The 17,182-nt window shown below is 49.3% G+C and overlaps 1 protein-coding gene and 1 long non-coding RNA gene across 5 annotated transcripts; one reads left to right on the top strand and one right to left on the bottom strand.

Annotated features, from left to right (window-relative positions):
- The first annotated feature begins 1,865 nt into the window (after positions 1–1,865).
- LOC139363327 (uncharacterized) lies at positions 1,866–16,567 on the top strand. Of its 4 annotated transcripts, none has more exons than XR_011623454.1 (5): positions 1,866–2,085; positions 3,834–3,961; positions 6,707–6,977; positions 7,682–7,880; positions 8,069–8,567. It is a non-coding gene; the product is annotated as an uncharacterized lncRNA (long non-coding RNA). The 4 variants fall into 4 exon arrangements; XR_011623455.1 differs by lacking the exons at positions 1,866–2,085; positions 8,069–8,567 and adding exons at positions 2,891–3,014; positions 16,182–16,567 and having other exon boundaries at positions 3,683–3,961; XR_011623452.1 differs by lacking the exon at positions 1,866–2,085 and adding an exon at positions 2,891–3,014 and having other exon boundaries at positions 3,683–3,961.
- LOC105489014 (UL16-binding protein 2-like) lies at positions 2,894–15,634 on the bottom strand. The gene is made up of 5 exons (XM_071096599.1): positions 15,339–15,634; positions 7,670–7,800; positions 4,803–5,066; positions 3,690–3,971; positions 2,894–3,024 (listed from the first exon to the last, which is right to left on the bottom strand). Exons 1-5 carry the CDS (start codon positions 15,386–15,388, stop codon positions 2,915–2,917), a joined length of 837 nt encoding a protein of 278 aa, XP_070952700.1. The 5' UTR covers positions 15,389–15,634; the 3' UTR covers positions 2,894–2,914.
- Positions 16,568–17,182: the final 615 nt, after the last annotated feature.

The following is a 17,182-nucleotide window of genomic DNA, read 5'->3' on the forward strand; positions in this document are numbered from 1 at the left end:
CATGTTGGTCAGGCTGGTCTCAAACTCCTGAGCTCGTGATCTGCCCACCGCGGCTTCCCAAAGAGCATTTTTTCATGTTTGCTGACCACTTGCAAGTCTTCTTTTGAAAAGTGTCTGTTCACATTCTGTGCTTATTTTTTAATTGGGATTTTGTTCTTGCTTGTTGAGTTGTTTAAGTTCTGTGTAGATTCTGGATATTAGAGCTTTGTCAGACACACAGATTGCAGATATTTCTCCCATCCTATAGGCTGTTTACTGTGTTGCTAATTTTTTTTTTTTTTAAACTGTGGAGAAGCTCTTTAATGAGGTCCCATTTATGAATTTTTGTTTTTTGGTTGCAAATGCTTTTGGTGTCTTCATCACGATATGTTTGTCAGGCCGTATGTCCAAAGTGGCATTTCCTAGCTTATCTTCCAGAATTTTTATAGTTTTAGGATTTACATTTAAACCTTTAATTCACATCGAGTTATTTTACATATATGGTGAAAGGTAGAGGTTCAGTTTCATTCTTCTGCACATGGCTAGCCAGTTATCCCAGCACCATTTGTTGAATTAGGACTCTTTCCCCATTGTTTGTTTTTGTTGATTTTGTTGAAGGTTAGAAGGTGTGAAGGTTTCTTTCTGAGCTCTATTCTGTTTCACTGATTTGAGTGTCTATTTTTGTACCAGTACCATTCTGTTTTGATCACCGTAGCCTTATATTATAGTTTGAAGTCAGGCAATGTGATGCCTCTGGCTTTGTTCTTTTTGCTTATGATTGTTTTGGCTATTTGGGCTCTTTTTAAATTCCAGATAACTTTTAGATTAGATTTTTCTAATTTGTGAAAAGTGACATTGGTATTGATAGAGACAGTGTTGCATCTATAAATTGCTTTTGGAAGTATGGCCATTTTAACTAAGTTGATTCTACCATCCATGAGCATGAAATATTTTTCCATGTATTTGTGTTGTCTCTGATTTTTTTCAGCCATGTTTTGTAGATTCTCTTTTCCCATACAAAATCTGGTAGAATCACTCATTTATTACTCCATATCATGGAGGAAAAATGAAGTAACATTAATCCTCTACTGAGTAATAGAACAAAATTCCAAACTCTGTAGGTTTTTGGGAAATATAACTTTTTATTTAAATATCAGTACAAAATAATACATTAAAGGAAATTACACTAAAGGAAAGTATCATTAATATAAAATTTTTTGTTATTAAATAATTAAACAATTCTCTTTCAAAACATGGAAGGAATCCCTGGAGGTCCGAAGTCTAACATGATTGTTTTACTGACAATATCATTTGCAAGAAAGAGATCATCATTGAAAGAAGTACTTGATTTTCCAAACAAAAGCAGAAGAAAGAAAATGTTGACATATCTTGTTTAGTCAGCCAGGACTTTAAGTGCAAAAATTCCATCAGGTAGCACCAAGAGAAAATTGCATAATATGTTAGGAATAACCACTGGTAAAATTGTTGGCAAAAGGAATCAAGGCAGTGAATGAGCTATTGGGTCCATGGTGTCATCACGATCTGCTGGAGGCCTCTGGACATACACAGTAGGTGGTGGGCAAGTCGCCAGCCAGAAGGACGAGTTTGATTGAGAACCTGCTCACAGGGGCTTTTTGGTGTCATCTTTAACCTTCAAAGGGGACACAAATGTTGGTTTAACAGGCAGAGAACCCGGATCACTTTTCCAGGGTAATCTTTCACTGGTCACTCCATGTCTCAGAGCCCCCTGCACTAAGGGACCTATTTTTCCCTTGTGCCCCAACCCTGGCGACTGCAGCTTGGACCAACCTCTTTCCTCCTTTGTCACATCACAGAGTCAGTCCAGGCCCTGCACCTGACCAGGGCATGGAGTGGAGGGGCCCACAGGTCTGAAGCTGGTAGTGATGGGTCCGCACCCTCACTCAAGGTCCTCTCTATGATCTGATGAGAGGGCCTAAAACATGGCAAGGAGTGGGGCAGACATCCAAAGACAGGGTTCTGTATTCCTGTGCCCTTGGCCTTGTGTGGACCTGCAGGCAAACATCATTCTTTCCCCTTCTTCTTGAGCCTTTCCTCACACTGGGAGCAGCACCCATAGCTCTGAAGGTATCTGTCCCTGTTCCACCTTATCCATTCCTGGTCCAGCCCAGTGGTGCCCGTGGAACCCCAGCAGCACCTCAGACCCTCCTTCCTCTGAGTCCACTCTGCTCCTGACAGGGCCATCAGTGGGCTCAGGATCTGGGGTGTGCAGGAGGGTGATGGCAGGGGAGCTGCCTCAGGGCCCAGATGCAAACCCCATGGCTTCATGTGACTGACTTTTAAAAAATCCTTCTCTTGAGCATCCTCTACTCTTCACCTTCCACCTTAATTCCTGGAACCCAAGCCACTTTCTGTAGGAAGGTAGCCCTGCACTCCCACCTTTTCCATTAGGTGTACCAAGGCTCTCCCAGCCCCCTCCTCCTGGGATTACACCCAGGTCTCTCTCTTAGCCTCAGAGATGGAATCCCCCTTCCCTTGTCACACCTCATGTAAAGCTACCATGATGCACCTAACTCAATTAAGAGAACTGCCCATGTCTGAATTCCTGCTGCCTGCAGGCCACACACCCTTCCTGAATAGGAATCTGCTCTGAATCATGCCCGAACTTGTTAAACCTCAAGCTCAACAGACTCTGAGCCTTGGTATGGGCCCCTCCATTTCACTCTGGACTCTGAAGGTGAGAATCCATCAGTACTCAGGAATGAGCTGCCCAGGTCATTGCCAACAGGTGACACAAGGTCTCATTCACCTGTCTCATGCCAGGATGAGAAGGTCTCAGCCACAGGGAGGTGTGGGACTCTGGGAATTCTCTTTTCCCGTCCTCCCTCCTCACCCACCTGCTCCTTGCTCCACTTGCAATTCTGCCCACAGTACCTGTCACTCTAAACGACTCTCCTCAGATGCCAGCTAGGATGAAGCAGGGGAGGATGATGAGGAGGCAGCAAAGGATGAGGGTGGTGGCCGTGGCCCTGAGTTGGGTTGTGCCTGAGGACATGGTGAGTGATGCTGAAATGGAAACACAAAAGTGGCAACCCTTGTCCAGGCCCCAAATCTGAGGAGACACCTCCTCAGTTCCAGCCACCCTAGGTCATCCCGGAAGGCAAAAGTTTTGTCCCCTCCCCGCTGGTGTGGGGCAGCCAGTGTGACAGGTCCTGGGTTAGGAAGGGAGAGGGGGTGTCCCCTGTCCTCAGGGAGCTCACACAGCTGCTGAGGGAAGCAAGGTGACAGCACAGCCCACCCTCCTGCTGTGGTGGAAAGGGAGGTGATGCTCCAGAGTTGGGGAGGGGAGGGTCTCTGGGCTGGTGTTGGAGGTGGTTTTGATGGATTTCCAGCAGACGAGGGAAAGGAAAGGAAAAGTGATTATAAGAAGAGGAAACACTAAGGAGAAAGGTCTGAAAACACAGTGACACCTGCAATTTCAAGGCTGGTGAGAAATCCGCAGTGCGCGGAGCAGTAGCAAATGTAATGAGGAATAGGAGTCAGGAGGGAGAAGGGAGAGGAGGATGGGAGAGCACAGGCATGCCAGCACCCCCAAGAGGAGCGCCCCATGAGGGGGTCATTTGAACATAAACATGTACACTGGGATGACTGAAACTGAACTCAAGAACTAGTTTCTTCAGATCACCGTTTCTGATCTCATTCCAGATCCCTGTTTCTTTTACAGCTGTTACCTCCTGCACTTGGCTCCAGGGTGCTGTCCATGTCCATCAGGAAGTCCCCAAGCCATCTTGTGCAGTCTCCCATTGAGATGTAATGGAAGGACATGGTCACATCCTTGTCATTCTCCCACTTTTCTTTCATCTTTCTGGCTCCAGGATGAACCGTTGTCCACATTCTGTTCTCTGAGTCAAAGAGGAGGAAGACCTGTCCATCGAAACCGAACTGCCAAGATCCACTGCTGTGTCCTTCGGCTTTCTGCTCACAAGACACTCGGGCCTGCAGGGTGAGGGGTTCTGCCCCCATCAGAGAGAGATCAGCTCTGGTCTTGACAAATTTTATACCCACATCCTGTTCCCCTACAATTTCCTGGCCTTACTCTCTCTGCCACATCTTGGCCTTGCCTCTAGACCTCTTGAGGGGTGAGATGACCCTCCTTTTTTTTTTTTTTTTGAGACGGAGTCTCGTTCTGTCACCCAGGCTGGATGGAGTGCAGTGGCACAATCTTGGCTCACTGCAAGCTCCGCCTCCCGGGTTCACACCATTCTCCTGCCTCAGCCTCCCAAGTAGCTGGGACTACAGGTGCCCACCACCACGCCTGGCTAATTTTTTGTATTTTTAGTACAGATGGGTTTTCACTGTGTTAACCAGGATGGTCTCGATCTCCTGACCTTGTGATCCGCCTGCCTTGGCCTCCCAAAATGCTGAGATTACAGGCTTGAGCCACCGCGCCCGGCCTTTTTTTTTTTTTTTTTTTTCGAGATAAAGTCTCACTCTGTTGCCCAGGTTGGAGTGCAGTGGCACCACCTCAGCTTTCTGCAGTCTCTGCCTCCTGGGTTCAAGGGATCCTCCTGCCTCAGTCTCCCAAGTAGCTGGGATTACAGGTGTGCATCACCACACCCAGCAAATTTTTGCATTTTTAGTAGAGACAGTGTTTCACCATGTTGGTCAGGCTGGTCTCGAATTCCTGACCTTGTGATCGGCCCACCTCGGCCTCCCGAAGTGCTGGGATTGTAGTCATGAGCCACCGCGCCCAGCCCCCATTTGTATTTTTACGTGAAAACTATAAATGCCTCTAACCTACCACTGTATCTGCTCCCTCCTGTCCTGGGCCATCTGAAACTTACCCCTGGGTGTGTAATTCTCCAGCTGAATGTCAAGCAGTTGCTCTGTGAGCATGTCCACCACCTCTCTCAGTACTGGGTTCTGTGCTTTCCAGGCCTTTGTGACATTTAGTTTCTTCCCCAGGGGACTGACGGGTGTGACTGTCTTGTTGCCACAGTCATAGTGAAGAAAAGTCTTTTTATCCACCTGGCCTTGAACCGCACACCACCGTGGTCCAGGTCTGAACTTAGGGATGATGGTGATGTCATAGCAAAGAGAGTGAAGGTCTGTGGAGAAAGGCAGGTGAGGGGTGGGTGGGGAGAAAGAGACCCCTAGTTAGCCCTCCTCCACACTGTGACAATAAGAGGACACCTCTGGCAGGCTGGGCTGGCCCAGGAAGGAGTTCCCCCTCCAGAACTGTGGTGTCCACAAGATTAAGGCGAGTGCTTGCCCCTCGCATGAGGACAAGGAAGAGGAGGAGGAGGAGGAGGAGGAGGAGGAGGAGGAGGAGGAGGTCTCTGCCTGCTGAGAAACCACTTGTCCCCAAACATGTCCCACTGCCCCTCTGCCCACATTAGTCAAGACATGACCTTGCTAAAGGGGTGCCAGGACTGCTAGAGGAGGAAGGGCCTGGTTGGCAGAGGATCTTCAGCAGCAGCCCATGTGGACTGTGGGAGGTGGGAGAGGGTGTGGGGGCTGCCCCTGAGTGTGCTGGTGCATGGTAGGATGGACTGACGATGGAACCAGTTGGATAAAGAAGAATTAATTATCATGGTCACAAGATTTAACATGTTGGCAAAGCCCCTGGTGATGGCGTGCATCTGCTATGAGGATGCCTCCCTGAAACCCTGGACAAAGGGATGGTCCACGCAGCAAGAAATAGAAAATCTGAATATCTAAGGCAGGTAGTAGAGGGAGGGATCACGGGCTCAGAGAAGTGCCCATGCCAGAGGGGCCTAAGTGTGAAAATCCAGAACAATTTCCATCCACTGTGCTCATGGGAAACCTGGAGGACTCCTGCTTACCCAGCATATAAAGAAGGCCCCATGAGAAGGCATGGAATGAAGCTTAGGGATGCCTATTGCTGAAGACCAGGTTTGGCAGTAGGAGATGCTGTTCCAGAAATGGGCTCCCAGTAGTAATGGGATGAAAAATTCTGAAATTACAGATTCCAGCTGGAGGCTGTCAACTGTCAGGAGCAAGGAGGGTGCAATGATGGAAATGATTAGAGAAGTCACAATGCCAACTGGGAACCTCAGTCATACAAAGTTATGCCCGTGGCTCATAGAACAAAGGGGTCCAAGGTCCAAAAGAAATGGAAACCCAACCTGGATACTGCTGGATTTAAATAATTACAAGAAACAGATAAAACAAATGATGGATGACCAGGAGGCTGAAAGTAGCCAGTCCATCAAGAACAAGGTGGCTTTGCCCAATTTGCAGAATGAAGCCACTTCTCAGACCCTGAACCCATGACTAGAAGAAGACACCAGTTTCTAGTGAGGAAGAACTCTTTAACCCGGCAGCAAGTACAATGGGTCCTTGTGACCTTCTCCAAAGATATTTATGGCAACCAAGAAACTGCACAAGCAGTTGGCCACGATCCCCAGGACACAACATGGCTGCACCCCCTCAACCTCAGATCACACCATCAGGGAAGGTCCCTGATGGTCCCCGTGGACCATAGATGCCACTCAGCAGCAAAGGAGGGGAGAGTAAGCCCCTAACTATGGGACCCCCACTCCCATCACATCCACACCACCCAGAAGCCACAGGTAAGGTAGGACCGCTCTCCAACTGGCCCCCGAGACATCACTTGGAGATGACACCATAGGGGATGGGGCACTATTCACTGGGACACTGTAATCCCCTCATCTGGGATCAGCAACCTAGGACAGGGTCCAAATCTGGTCCCCCTCATTTGCAGGTTGCCGTTGCCTGCTGTTGCTCTACAAAGGGACAGGACTTGAGGCAGAGATGGAGAATCCAAGGCCTGCAAAGATCACAGGGCATCCTTCCTCCCTTTCTAAAAAGGCTTTGCTGACCTGTGTCTACACAGTGACTGTTCTCTATGACGCTGGCTCCCCAGTAGGAAGAACAGGCGAGTCCAGGCCCCAAGGGCAGAAGTGGGCGCCTCTACTCACCAGAGTTCCCAGGGTCTCCTGGAGGGAATGGTGCTTCCCATCCCGCCTGCACAGGTTCTGAGGGGAGGGGGTGTGTTTGCTGGGGTGTGTCCTCAGGCAAGAGGCAGAAGGTGCCGCATGGTGTAGGAAGTGGTGAGGGCCCCTTCATGGATGGGAGACCTCTAGGGTGACCAGCTGGGCTGAAGTGGGGAGTAAGAGGATGTGACCTGGGTGGTGGCAGTGGATGGTGAGGGGAGGGGTGGGGGTGTCTGCTGAGCTCCTGGGTGTAGGTGAATGTCTGCAGGAAAGTGCAGGGAAACATTCAAGGGCAGGGAGCCCTGGGGGTGCTGGAGGGTTCCTGTGGTGGAGAGCGGGTGAGAGCAGAGCAGGCCTGTGTCCCTGTGGAACGCTGCTTCACCCCTGTCCTGTCCCCAGCTCCGGTTCCCGGGGCTCTGATTTTTCCTTCCCGAAGGCGGCGGGGCTGCCAGGCTGCACCAGGGATCCCAGTTCCACCTCGCTCTCTGCAGCCCTCTGGCCCCTCCACCCTCCTGTCAGCCTCCTTTCCTCCCCCTGCTCCATTTCGCCTCTCCCCTGGCAAGAAGCAGCCTCGGGGAGTGGACCGGGCAGGAAGGAGCTGCCGATCGGAACTGAACGGGCGCTCAGTTCGGGGAGATCTCCCCCGTGCTTCCAGAAGCCTCCCCTCCTCTGAAACCTGCTGCCCCCCAGGTTTGGCCCCCGCCGCGCTTAAGCTCCATCCACTAACTCACCGTCTCCCCCAGTCTGGGACCAGCGCGGCAGCAGGAGCAGAAGCGGGAGGCACAGAAGGATCTTGGTAGCGGCGGCAGCCGTCATTGGGGAACCAGAGCGCTGGAGACAAGAGACTTGATGGAAGGGGAGCCTGGAAGATGAATCACCTCAAGGTTGAAAAGTCGGCTTATATATGGGGGCGCTCCATCCACGTTTCCCGCCGTTACAGAGGTTAGAAATACGGTTGTCTGCCCTGCAGGTGTCCCTCCCCTTTCCGGGTGTCCCTCCCCTTTCCGGGTGTCCCTCCCCTTTGCCCCAGCCCCCTTCGGGTTGGTGTCTGAGTGTCGGCCCGGCCCCTGCCAGGACACGGTTCCTTCCACGACAGATTCATTTAATCATCACAGCATTTTTTATTGAAGGTGAAGAAACTTGCAGAGGAATATTCAGCGGGGGCGGCGTCTCCCTGTCCCCGCCTGGGCCCACGACACTCTCCCTCCCCCTGCTTGCGCCGCGGGGTCCTTGGCTCACCATGCTCTGGGGGCAGCCATAGGCCTGATGGCGTCCCTTCCACTACTTCCCCAGTTCCCAGTGGACGTGATTACAGTCCGGGCTAGGTTTTCTTATTTGTTTATTTATTTACAGACGGAGTTTCGCTCTTGTTGCCCAGGCTGGAGTGCAGTGGCCTGATCTCGAATCACCGCAACCGCTGCCTCCCCGATTCAAGGGATTCTCTGGTCTGAGCTTCCGCAGTAGATGGGATTACAGGCGCCCTCCACCACGCCTGGCGAATTTTTGGTAGAGATGGGGTTTCACTGTGTTGGCCAGGCTGGTCTCAAACTCCTGACCTCAGGTGATCCACTGAGCCTCCCAAAGTGCTGGGATTACAGGCGTGAGCCACCGCGCCTGGCCCGGGCTAGGTTTTATTACAGGAACAGCAGGCAGGGTTTCAGAGGTTTAAAACAACACATTGTACACTAAACAATTGGTCAAGATGGTAAATATTATCTTCTATGTTTTTACCAAAATTAAACAGCTTTACAAATTATCTTAAATATTTATGTCTTGCTCCTGCTCTGCCCAATGCAGACTGTTCAAAAGAGTCTGCTCATTAAAATTGAGGACAACATTGAGGACCTCGTCCCTAAAATCTCAACCTGTGACACACTTGCTGATTTAGAAAGCTCCTCAGACCGAGACGGGCGGATCACGAGGTCTGGAGATCGAGACCATCCTGGCTAACACGGTGAAACCCCGTCTCTACTAAAAAATACAAAAAACTAGCCGGGCGCGGTGGCGGGTGCCTGTAGTCCCAACTACTTGGGAGGCTGAGGCAGGAGAATGGCGTGAACCCGGGAGGCGGAGCTTGCAGTGAGCTGAGATCTGGCCACTGCACTCCAGCCTGGGCGGCAGAGCGAGACTCCGTCTCAAAAAAAAAAAAAAAAAAAAAAAAGAAAGCTCCTCAGGGAGATGGGCCCTGAGCTCCCAGTTCAGCAGCTTCCCTTGCCCAGGTCCAGGGATGGCGCAGCGGGCTCAGCAGAGCAGGTTCTAGAGAAAGTTCCTGGTGGTTCCCCACTGTCAGCGCATTCTGCTGGCCTGTTCCCCCTGGGCAAAGGGCCAGCCACCTTTAAAGCTGGGCACAAATACCCCCTCCCACTTGTGTCCCCCATCTCCCCACAATACAGAACACCCTCCTGCTCCCTGAGACCTGGATCCACAGTGAGCGCATCTGGATCTCCCTGTGTGACAATTGCTCACACAATTTATGTGTGTGAGCATGTGTGTGACAGAGTCATGCTCTGTCACCAGTCTGGAGTGCAGTGGCACGATCATAATTCACTGAATCCTCAACCTCCTGGGCTCAAAGCTTCCTCCACACTCAGTATTGGAGAGTGTGGGGCGAGGTAGTCTGAGCCACTTGCTGAGCCGGCCTCTAGTTACTGTTTCCTATGCCCTGGCAGGTGCTTCAGTAGTATTCACTCCTGAATTTACCATGCCCTGTGTTAGACTGGTCCGGGGGCCAAGTGCGTCTTGGCTGTAGTGCAACTGGGGCGAGTCATTCTGCCAGGATTAGGAACTGTGTTACTCGGGAAACTTTTCTCATCACCCACCCCAATCCTGTCCCAGATGGGAGGAGCAGTGAGTGCTGTGTCCAGGCTCCCTGCCTTCCCAGTGCTCCCAGCATCACACCCAGCTCCTCCCCAGATGGTGTGGGGTCTGAGCTCTGCATGTTCACCATGCTCCCACCATTGGCTCCCCATCTTCACTGCCCTCCCAGCATCATCCCAGCCCCTCTAGGGTCACTGGCTGACCAGGTGGGAGTTGGGTGAAGAGGCAGAGGTCAGGGCAAGACCCCTGGTCCAGTCTGACTAGGTTTCTCTCTGAAACGTGACTACATTCCACATCCTGTTCCTCTGGCAACCTCAGTTAGAATCATCTGTAGGGCAGTGTAGAATCTGGGCCGGTGATGACCAATTCCTGCCACCATGGCTTTTCAAGTGTATTGATTTTTCCTAAAATGGATAAACAAACTAGCAATAAGTTATGGAAATGCTGCTTTCCTTACTAACAGTAGAGATGTATTTATGTATTAATTCTGGTTTTTAAAACAAATATAAGTCCATAGGCACTCTATTGAACGCAGACTCAATCTCAAAATAACACACGTTGAAGATCTTCCAATACCCGCACATATAGATTATTTTCCTTTTTATCTCTGCACTACATTACATAGAATGACTGCATCACATCAAATGTAACCAGTGTCTATGTATGAAGATCCAGATGGTCTCCAGTCCATTACTTTTACAGAAACGAAATGCTGCAGAAACTGTGCTTGTATGAATCTCAATTTAATTGTGTAGAACAGATTTCCAGATACAGAATTGCTGTGCAAAGTATTGCACCTTTAAAGCGTCTCATGTCACGGGATAGCAGTGCTGGTGACACTCTTGTCTGTAATTGTGAAGGCCCAGCTTGTGCAGAGGAGGGTGAAACATCCACTGTAGAAGGAGGGGAAACTGGTACAGGCTTCCTGAGGGACAATGTGACAGTGTTCATCAAGACTCAAAAATATCCAAGTCTGAATTAAGAATATGTATTTATATTCATTTGAAATGGCGTAAAGACTCCCTGGAAAGATGAGAAGAATCCAATAAACTTTCCTCCCAGGCGTGTGGCCAATGAGAGTGGAGGCAGGCAGGGGCGGGGAGCCTTTCACACATTGACTTTTCATGGTTTCGATTCTGAAACACGTGAAAATGTGGAAGTGAAGTAGTAAGGAAGAGTGGGGCCAGGAGTCCCAGCGACGGCCACAGGGTGGGTTCGCCCGATCTGTTTGGGGCCACAAGGGTCTGGGGACACGGAACCCGGGCAGCGGCGTGAGGTTCTGCTGCAGTGACGAGGCACTGGTTCTAGATATTTTCCCAACGGTGTTGTCACAGGGAGTGTATTATAGGTGATTTTGATTTCAACCACAGGTGACTTTCGGGGAAAGTTCGCACAGGGAGTTTCAGTTTCAACTCTGCTGCGTCCTCTCCGGGTTCTGCGCCCTCCTCCCAGGACGCCCGCTCCGCCCGAGCTCCGGACCCGGGTCCCGCCCGGTGGAGACTGCGGAGAGGGTGCCACGCTGCGGGTCGATGCTCCCGGGCTTCCGAACAAAACGGCTTTTGGAAGACCTGGGAGGACTCGCGGTCGCGGCAAGGAACCGTGGCAGGAGGAGACAGGAAACGCGGGGCCTGGTGTGGTGAAGAACACGAGGTTCCTCCTTCATCCTCGTGGGGACTTTGCCACCGGCTCAGTGGAGACGTCCCCGTCCCGCTCGGATCTCTGGGGATCCGACAGTGTGGCCCACGCGAGGACCCCATCCTCCTTGCCTTGGGGCTGCTGCGGGAGGGTGCCCGTGGCGCACTAGATCCTGAGTGCCCAGGGTCCAACAGGAGCTTCCCGTTGTAGCCTCCCCGACCCTGCCGCTCACGGTCCAGGGCCCCTGGTTTCTCCACTGGGCTGGGGGCCCGGAGCAAAGACGTCGTGAGGCAGAGAAAACCTTGGGATGGTTAGAAATGAAGAATGGGAGAACCAGAGAAAGGGCGAGGAAGGAAACAGGTAGGGCCAGAGAACAAACAGAAACCTCCGCCAGGAAAATGGGAGGAGGATGACACACACACAGACCCTACACTACACCAACTCTCCGTCTCCTGCTCCCTGCTCTGTAAGGAACGCAGGCCCCACCCATCCACCCTCACTGTGTTTAGGGTCATCCATTCCAGCGGGGTGAGGAGTCCCCTTGTGGGTGCTGTTGGTATTGCCCTGAGGGCTGTGGACACTGAGCACCTCCTCCTGGGTTCACTGCCATTTGCATTCTTCTTCTGATGCCAGTGGGCAATGGGTGGTCCCCAAACTCTGATGAGACCTCGACCCCAGCAGGTGTCGGGCTCTTGACACCGCCTGGGGAAATAAATTCTAGGACCAGTAGGAAAATAGAGAAAGGGCGGAGAGTTTTTCTAAAAGGAAAAGTACACACTCACAACAAATGCAACCAGTGTCTCTGTCTGAAGATCTAGATGGTCTCCAGTCAGCTACTTTTACAGAAACGAAATGCTGCAGAAACTGTGCTTGCATGAATCTCAATTTAACTGTGTAGAATAGATATCCAGAATCTATTCTACATATTCTTAATTCATTCTTAATACATATTCTTATTTCAGACTTGGATATTTTTGACTCTTGATGAACTCTGTCACACTGTCCCTCAGGAAGCCTGTACCAGTTTCCCCTCCTTCTACAGGAGTGCAGGGGAACTCAAGAGAGAGGCAGGTGCAAGGGGGTTTGGGGCTGCCACCTTTCTGGGTTTCTTTAACCAAGGGATGGAATATTCATGAAAATTCCTGAAAGAAGGTGGAGATTGCTTAGAACTGTGGCGCCACCCAGTTTTACACCAAATATGGGTGTTCTCAGAATTGTTAGGATGCTGGTGGGTGTGTGTTTAGTATGTTAATGAGTGTATAATAGGGTCCTAGGTGAAACCGAGGTCAAACCCAGGGTCATGTTGGGTCCACTCATTCTTAGCCAGCTTGGCCCATACTCTGTCTTTTAGGGTCTTAGTAGCCCACAGCCTCTGCAGATATTTCAACAGATTCCTTTTGCTAGTCAACCTGAAACTGCTGCCTAAAATTTTCTCTTTGGTGGCCACACTGTATTACACCTGTCTCACTTTGGAGAAACATCTTTTCAAATTCTTTGCATATATTTAATTGTGTTATTTTGCTTTATAATGTTGGGTTGCAAGAGTTCTTTATATATTCAGGATACCAGTCCCTTATTAGATATATGATTTTCAAATGCTTTCTGTCATTCTGTAAGTTTTTAACCTTCCTAATGGAGTCCTTTTTGAAGCACAAAAGTTTACATTTGCATGAAATGAAATTAAACTACTTTTTATTTTGCCATTTGTGCTATTGGCGTACAGTACTTAAGAAGCATTTGTAAAATCCGGGGTCACAGAAATTTACTGCTCTGTTTTCTTCTGAGACTTTCATTGTTTCATGTCTTAGGTGGACATCTGCCATTCATCTAGAGCTAGGTTTTGTGTGTGCTGTAAGGAAGGGGTCTGCCTCATTCTTCTGCATGTGGCATCCAGTTGTCCCAGCACCATTCACTGTAGCGTAGGATGCACCTGCCCAACCTCCTGTCCCTCCCTCCTGCACTTGGGGTCAGAATTGCATCCTGCTGAATGGTTCTCCCAGGGTTTCTCCCAATGAAAACCCCTCATGTGAATCCCATGTAGGCACCTGCTTCTCAGGGGACCTGGACTAAGGAGTGGATTCACCAGAGGAAATGGTATTTCCTGAGATGAAACATTCTGGGAATCCTGACACTCAGCAGACCCTTTAATTCATCAAAAGTGAAAAATCGCATTCTTTGGTCATTTGGGTCCCACAATTCTCCATCAATTTAGTTTATTGGGGTTAAATTTTGTTATTTCTGCTGCAGTTGTTGTTGTTTTCTTTGAGACGGGCTCTCATACTGTCGCCCAGGCTCAAGAGATCCTCCTACCTTAGCCTCCTGAGGAGCTGGTACTACAGTCACATGCTACTACACTTGGTTAATTTTTAAAATAATGCATAGAGACAGGGTCTCACCATGTTGCTTGCCATGGCTGACCTCCAACTCCTAGCCTCAAGTGATCCTCCAACATTGGCCTCCCAAAGTTCTGGGATTACAGGAATGAGCCACCACTCCTAGCCCAAAAAGTTATTGCTTTTTAGTTTTTACTTTTCACATGGTTGTATGACATTATGTAGATTAAAATTCCATATAAGTAATTTGGGGAATGCCATATAATAAAATGCTTTATTCAGCCACAGCTTCCTAGAAGTAGATGTGGCATTAAAATGTGCATTCGTCAAATCTTGAAGATGTTTCAAATCTTTAGAGTGATTCCGACCTCTCGTTTTGGTTGACACAATAATCCATAAAAACAAGTAAAGCACCCACTCCAATATGAAAGCTGTAAGGAGGTGAAAGCATTGATAAGCCAAAGTGACAGCCTCTTTTGTAGACAAAATCCTGCCTAAATTTCTCAGGCCTCACAAAAGAGGCCCTGAACTCCCCGCTTCTCCAGTGCTCCATGCAGTCCTTGAAGCACTCTCTGGCTGTCTCTGTAAGTGGCTGAACAGCTCCTGCTGGTCTCTGTGGGGCTGTGGAAGGTACAGGTCCCCTAGGCCCAGGGGCTGTCATGCTCACCAGGTCCCACCAAGGGTGCACCCCACCATGGGTGGTGGAGGAGACCAGGTGTAGCTGCTCCTGCCCCTACCCCTCTCCTGACCTGCGAATCTTATTAGGGGGAAGGAGTAGGGATGAGTGGAGCCATGGAGGTTGGTGCTGGAAAGAATAGAAGTGAAGACCTTTGTTCAGTCCTCCAAATTACACAGATTCCTTTCTGAGTTCTAGCAGCCCTTTGGTAGTCTTATGATTGGATTCCTCTGATGCATCTTAAACTCTATCGTATGGCAGGCACTGTGCTAGGTTCTGGGTTTACACGTGGGTGATGGATGTGTCCAGTCCTTCAGGAACTTAGAATCCAGGGACAGAAACAAACACCCACGTGGCTGCTGCTGCTGATGTGATGTCCTTGAGGTGGTTGGGGTTATGAGAGGGCAGAAGAGGGGGTGACTCTTTCTGCCTGGGGAGTTGCATGGAGGCTTGTTGGGAGGTGGCATTTCACATTATTCTTATAGGAATTGGAAGAATACAGTGTGGCCAGGTGGGAGGAGAAGACAGGGCACCTGACAGAGGGACAAGCATGAGGAGGAGGCCTGGGGGTGGAAATATCATAGAACTTTGGGGAGCTGTGAGAAGTCTGCAATAATGAACCCTCAGTTACTGGGTAGACTCTTTCCACAGGGAGGAGGGAATGTCTGGAGGGAAGATAGGGAAGGAGGGGTGGGCAGGAACCTGTCCTGGGGTCCCTGTCTCCCTTCACAGCAAAGCAACCAGGAAATCAATTCACCATTCATACATATACATATAGCATATGCTCCCACACACACACAGACACACACACATACACAAGTTCATGCACAAATACAAACACACACACATGCACGTGCACACACAGACATACATAAACACACGGGAGAAACTGGGTGTCATCTCGAGAGTTGTTGTGTCTGTCCCTTCCCGCCCACTCACCTGTCACCTCGGGGGCTGTCTCCCAGCTCATGGAGGATTTCTGAAGCCATCAAGCAGGATGTCACTGTGTGATGTCACTGTGTGATGTCACTGTGTGATCTGAAAGACTCAGACACCTCCTCACTCTGACCTTCCTTCCTGGTATCCTTGGTTCTGGGATGAAGCAGAGTCCTGTGGGTTTTTGCTGTAGTAGAAGAGAAACCTCTCCCCTGGGGCAGAACTGCTGGGCCACCAGAGAGCACCCCTCTGCTCTTTGCCCTCAGGGCATCTTGATCTGCAGGGTGGGAGGAACTGCCCCAACCCTCTAAAATAAACTCTGTATTGACCCCTCATCCACCATGATGTCACAATTATGTGCCAAGGAACTCAGGGCACAAACTCACCGTGAGCAAACACTCTGGGCTTTTTGAAATATTTGAAAGATTAGCGGTGCCATCTACTGGACACCACAAGAAGCACTGGTCCAAAGTATTTTATAATTTCAACATTAGACTATGCACCATTGCTTTAGATGACATTGTAATTTTACAATCTGTGATTCCAACAGTTGCTGTGATTTAAAAAAAAAAAAAAAAACAACCCCTGCAAAAATAGGTATGAAATAGGAAATGAGGGTGGCTGTGTCCAATCCGCTTCCAAGGTTTGAGAAGTTGTTCATGCCCAGTAGGTACTCATGTCCATTAGTGAACATTTGTGCTTATTTAAGAAAGAAATGCACATACTACTTTTTCAATTTATGTGAAATATTTTCTTAAATGGCAATAAAATTGCTAGGTCATAAATATTTATTGTTTGCTTCTGACTACTTAATGAATACATTATTGGGTATTTCTTTTGTTTTAGGGTTGTCTTGAAAATGTTACAAAGGCACCTTCTGGATTTTCCCTGGACCACTCCAGTATATTTCGTGGGCTCTGCCTCCTGTGGGAATGCTCACCTCCATGAAGCCAGGACACACATGTTACTTTTTGGGGAGTCCTTCCTGTTTAGGCTATTTGGAACCTGGGGACTCCCCTCCCACTCCTCCTCTCCACTACCTTGCTCCCCGCCATCTGAATCATCTGTCACCTTCCTACGTCCAATGCAATGCACCTGCTCATTATGTTCACCTGCTGCCCCCACTGGAGCAGGGATTTTGTCTGTTTTCCTGAGAGAAGTGTCCACAGCACAGCTCACTGTTGGTTCTGAGGCTGTACTTACCCTGTGAGTGAATACATGAGAGTCAGTGATGGGGAAGGGGCCTCTTTGTTGTCCATTTATTCACTACACTGTAGATGGTAACTTAGGACATGGTGAGACCAGTGTTTCCTGGGCACAATAAATCAGAATATATTGTGATGACAAGAGGTAGAAAGAAATATTAGGTGGAAGAATATGTATTTTCAAGTAGGAGTTGGGAAGAGTGAGAACCAATCAGGAAAGGGGTAAGTTTGGCTTGCTTGTAGATAACATGTGGAGAAATGCAGCCATTTGCAATGGAGACTGGGTGCTGTTAAATTAGTCTGCAATGCTGAGAACATCTCCACTACCTGCCCTTGTCCTCTCTCCTGAGGCTGAATGCAGCTCTTGTGCCTTCAGTGCCAAGGAAGCCACAGTTTCAGGCCAGAGAAGGGCTGGGGTGGACCCCGGAAAAGGAGAGGGTGGGTGCTGAAGGGGATGGCTGGGGGCAATGACTTCCAGAGGATAAACAAAAAATGTCACTTCAAAATGGAACAAAAAAGAAGGATATAAAGAACAAGGTGGAAATCATCTGAAATTCCATTATACATAGTTTAATGTTAGGGTTTTTGTAGAATCATGTGTAATTTTTATAAAGCTATGATCACATACCTTACAATTACTTT

This window comes from Macaca nemestrina, chromosome 5, assembly GCF_043159975.1.
Source record: "Macaca nemestrina isolate mMacNem1 chromosome 5, mMacNem.hap1, whole genome shotgun sequence".
In the NCBI taxonomy this organism is placed as follows: Eukaryota; Metazoa; Chordata; class Mammalia; order Primates; family Cercopithecidae; genus Macaca; species Macaca nemestrina.